Source organism: Symphalangus syndactylus, chromosome 5 (genome assembly GCF_028878055.3).
Source record: "Symphalangus syndactylus isolate Jambi chromosome 5, NHGRI_mSymSyn1-v2.1_pri, whole genome shotgun sequence".
NCBI lineage: Eukaryota > Metazoa > Chordata > Mammalia > Primates > Hylobatidae > Symphalangus > Symphalangus syndactylus.
This window is the reverse complement of record NC_072427.2, coordinates 86,828,080-86,832,491: the sequence shown is the minus strand read 5'-3', so window position 1 is coordinate 86,832,491 and position 4,412 is coordinate 86,828,080. Positions and strand designations below refer to the sequence as shown.

The window sequence follows — 4,412 nt, the reverse complement described above, 5'->3', positions numbered from 1 at the left end:
CGTGAACCTGTAATTTTGATCCCTTTGTCAACTTGTATTTAAACCAGACCACAGCATTAATATTTTCTGTTTTTACACTGATATTTCCTGTTTACACACAAGGTTCTAACCCTAAATCCAGCTTCCCCCAACCCAGGTGCCCCATAGGAGTTCCTGGTCACTGCTCCTGCAGACACCCACTCCCTTCCTGTTGGGGATGGCTCTCCCCCTGCGTGGTCCACTAAACAGCCCCTCCCCCACCTGCCTTCCACTGGAAGTTCTCAAGTGGGATACATCGGGTTTTCCTTTCAATGCAAAACTGCTTGATTCTGTTTTGCGTGTTATAAAAGCTTAGTCTCAGAGTTCATAGTTCATGTTAAGAGTGCAGAATACACACAGTCCGTGATTCAGTTTTTTTTTTCTTTTTGAGACAGGATCTCACTCTGTCACCCATCCAGGCTGGAGTGCAGAGGTGAGATCTCGGCTCACTGCACCCACCACCTCCCGGGTCCAAGTGATCCTCCCGTCTCAGCCTCCCAAGTAGCTGGGATTACAGGCACCTGCCACAACGCCCAGCTAATTTTTGTATTATTAGTAGAGACAGGGTTTCACCATGTTGGTCAGGCTGGCCTAGAACTCCTGACCTCAAAGTGATCCACCCACCTTGGCCTCCCAAAGTGTTGGGATTCCAGGTGTGAGCCACTGTGCCTGGCCTGATTCAGAATTTCCTAACATCACTTTCAAAGCTCTGTGGACTCACTGGTAGATCCCTCCTTAGTCTTCACTGCCCCCACGATCTGGACAGCCTGAATCCTGCAGCTGCAGTTCTGGCATACGCTGCCGGACGCCTTGGAGGCAAAGCGCAGCTCAGGACACCCTCAGGAACACATTCACATTGTGACCCCGGTGCACAGAGACTTTCACCCCCAGTCTTAGCTCGTATCATATATGATGCTCCCTCTTCTGTCCTATTTAACATAGAATCACAGGTGGGAAGCCACCAGACCGATTCCATGAATGGGAAGTAATCCCTGTTGAAAACTAGAAGGCGTTTTGAAAAATAGCCACGCTCTCCTAAGATACCTCCCTTTAGGAGCCCACATGGCTCCATGGGAAGCCTCCCACGCCGCACGGCGCTCAGTGAGGCTGCAGGCTATTCTGCACGTGCATGACACTGTGTGGCTGCCTCTCTGTACCGGAGCATAAAGTGTGTGAATGTATCTGAGACCTGGAGCCAGTTACGCTCTGGAAATGGATTTACTCACACTCTTTTATTTTATGGGAGAAACTGAAGCTTGGGGCCAGGAGCTAAGAGTCAAAGCAACAACATGCAAAGAGTGGTGGTTAGGAACGCAGGCCGGAGCGGGCAGGTGTGAATCCTGGGTCCACCACCCGCTTGCTGTGTGAGCCAGGCAGTCTCCCCACCCTCCATGCCCCCGAGGGGAAGGACCTGCCCAGGGTGGTTCAGACGAAGAAAAAAATCTAAAACAAAGGAGGCAGTCTGTAAGGATTTTAAAAATATATCCATTTTGAAAATATTCTGAAAGTAATTAAGATCACCGATTGGGAAGGAAAGAAATCAACACAATGAAATTTAGGAAGAGAAATGCAAGAGCAGCTGCAGAATCCCGCCCCTTCCACCCCGAGGGGCACAGCCCGGAGATGAAGCTTATTTTAGGATCGAAAGTGCACGCTCTGGTAGACGGAGGATCACTTTAATGGTCAGTCTTCTGGCTGAAGGGCCCCGTCCAAAGTCGGGATCAGAAATAGGTCAGCTCATCGTGCTTGGCTTTGTTGGTCTGGTAGTTAGATAAGGTCAAGGGCTTGTTTTCATGAGGGAGAGGTTGGAACACTCGCAGGTGTACGAAGTCCTCGTCGCCGACGTGCACCTGGGAAGAGAGCAGAGTAAGTGAAGCCTCTGATCCCAAGTCACCTTGCTGCGTCCCTCCAGGTCATTAGCAGCCGGCTGAAGACAATCTTGTCTTCTCCTGCATGTGCAGCGGATGCCTCACATCCCACACTTGTTTCCTTAGGGTTCTTAGCTCCCCAGAAGCCCTAGTCCTTCTCCTGAAAGGCTGATGGACACACACAGTAGGATGCTTACCTCAGGGGGCAGCCACAGGGCGCCCCAGCACCTAAGACCACACAGCCCGGTCCTGCACAGGTGGTTTCCTACTAGCACCTGTTCGGGACAGGCCCTCCCGAGGCCCACACTCTACCTTGATGAAGTAGTTTGTCCCCGCGACCACCTGGCTCTTGAACGACACGGCCTTAAACACAGGGAACTTCTTGTTTTCTTTCTCTTCAAGCTGGGACCTCACCTAGGCAGAGGGGACAGAATGAGGATGTCTCAATGGCTTCTTGGATTCCCTCCTGCTAGAGTAACTTGCGCGCATGCGCGCACGCACGATTCTGACAATTCACACAATTGTCTCTTACAACTGAAGGGACATTTAAACTGTTAGTCTAATAATAAAGTAGGAAAAAAACAGTTCCAGCCGGGTAGGATGGCTCAAAGCTGTAATCCCAGAACTTTGGGAGGCTGAGGTGGGCGGATCACTTGAGGTCAGGAGTTTGAGACCAGCCTAGCCAAATGGCAAAATCCCGTTTCTCCTAAAAATACAAAAATTAGCTGGGGGTGGTGGCGAGCACCTGTAATCCCAGCTACTCGGGAGGCTAAGGCAGGAGAATCCCTTGAACCCGGGAAGCGGAGGTTGCAGTGGGCCGAGATTGCGACACTGCACTCCAGCCTGGGCAACAGAGTGAGACTGCGTCTCAAAAACAAAAAACACAGGCCTCAGCATCGCCTGGACCTGTTCTTGCTTGGGGCATCGCGTCGGTCACCAACCATGACAGCGAGGTGGGCCTGGCCTGTGCTCCACCAGAGGCGGCTTCCCGCACAGAGGACCTGCTCATTTCAGCCCCTCCAGAATCTTCTGGCAGGCGCAGAGCAACAGGACGTCCATCTTACAGACGAGGAAACCGAGACACAGGGAAGGTTGCCGTCTGCAACCCAGCCCGGTTTTTATCTTGTTTTTTTGTGTTTTAACTTTTTATTTAGACTTACAGTTTGAAACAGTGCTAGAATCGGAAGCATGTAAAGAAACCTGTGGACCCTTTATGCAGATACACTTAAGTTTTTAACCCATGTGCCTTATCACTGGGGACCTCTTGCACTCTCTCTCATTTTTTTCCTGAACTAGTTGAGGATATTGACAAAGATTCTTGCTTGGCCAAACTGTAGTCGGGCTCCTGAAGCGCCTAGGCCACCTGCGCACTTCCTTGTAAAATCCAGTTTTAGCAAGAAGCCTGGCTAAGTCAGTTTAGCCAGACCCTTCCCACCTGCTTGCTATCGGATCACCGTGGAGATCGGGGCCGGCTGCTCACCTGCGCCATCGCCGGCGACGCCCGGTCACCCTGCCTGCCTGAAGCCAGAAGCGCCTCATCCCTGGGGTTTCCTCTCAGAGATTGTCCATGCAGGGACTGCACCCTGCTCCGGGGCTATCAATTCCCACTCGCCCTTGCTGTATTCAGCGGAGCCCAATGTCACCCCAGCGGCGCCCCAGGCGCGGCCCCCTCCCCTGCACACTCGCACGCAGCGCCCGAGCGGAGGGAGGCCTCTCACGGCCACAGCCCGGGCCAGCCCGGGGGTCCACGGCCAAGCCCGCCCGCCCAGGGGTGCGCAGCGGGGCCGAAGCTGCTGCTTTCCCTCCAGGAGCCACGGCCACGCCCTGAAGCTAAGGCAGGACTCCGGGCCAGCCCCGTTCCCGCGGCCCACCCACCTGGTCGGCGATGTCCTGGGTCTCGGCGGTGGCCGGCTGCGTGGCGGAAGGCGCCCCGCACATCATCTTGGCGGCGACTGAAGGAACCTGGCAAGGGGACTCGGTGAGGGGACGCGGCGGCTCCTCCGCTCAAGTAGGCGCTGCGGTCACGTGACGCGCGGGCGGAACCAAGGCGCGGGGAGGAGGCACCTTGGCTTGGGAGTCCCCTGCGGGGTCGCGGTGGCCCGGCAAGAAGGGGCGCGCGGGGCGGGGCGCAGGACGGGGCGCGGGGCGGGGAGCTTGGCCACCACTCGCCGCCGGCTGAGTCTCCGCGCCCAGCGCCGGTGTCGGGAGGGAGCACCCCCCTCCCGGGGCTGGTATCGTCTTTCCAGGCGCCTAGTCACACGGACCGGGGCGGGGGCGCGGCCGGGTGTCGCCGGTGGGTTGGGCGCGCAGGGTGGGACGATAGGGGAGGGGCAGTCGGAGTGGGCGCAATCCTGCAGGGTGGCGCGGTCCGGGCCGCGCACGAGGGAGGGCACGGTGGGGAGGCAGCGCTGCAGGGGTCAGGGGTCCCGGCCCCGCGGGAGTAGGTGTGCGGGCTGCAGTGGACATCACCGCTTGTGACCCAGAACACTGAAGGCTGAAGGGGGTGGACAGAGGGGCCCAGAGAAG

General features: G+C 56.3%; 1 protein-coding gene across 1 annotated transcript; it reads right to left on the bottom strand.

The window, feature by feature from the left end:
- Window positions 1-1,483: 1,483 nt before the first annotated feature.
- On the bottom strand, window positions 1,484-4,145 carry CSTB (cystatin B). Its single transcript, XM_055279856.2, has 3 exons — window positions 3,762-4,145; window positions 2,199-2,300; window positions 1,484-1,868 (listed from the first exon to the last, which is right to left on the bottom strand). The coding sequence occupies exons 1-3, from the start codon at window positions 3,825-3,827 to the stop codon at window positions 1,740-1,742; spliced, it is 297 nt and encodes a 98-aa protein (XP_055135831.1). The 5' UTR covers window positions 3,828-4,145; the 3' UTR covers window positions 1,484-1,739.
- Window positions 4,146-4,412: the final 267 nt, after the last annotated feature.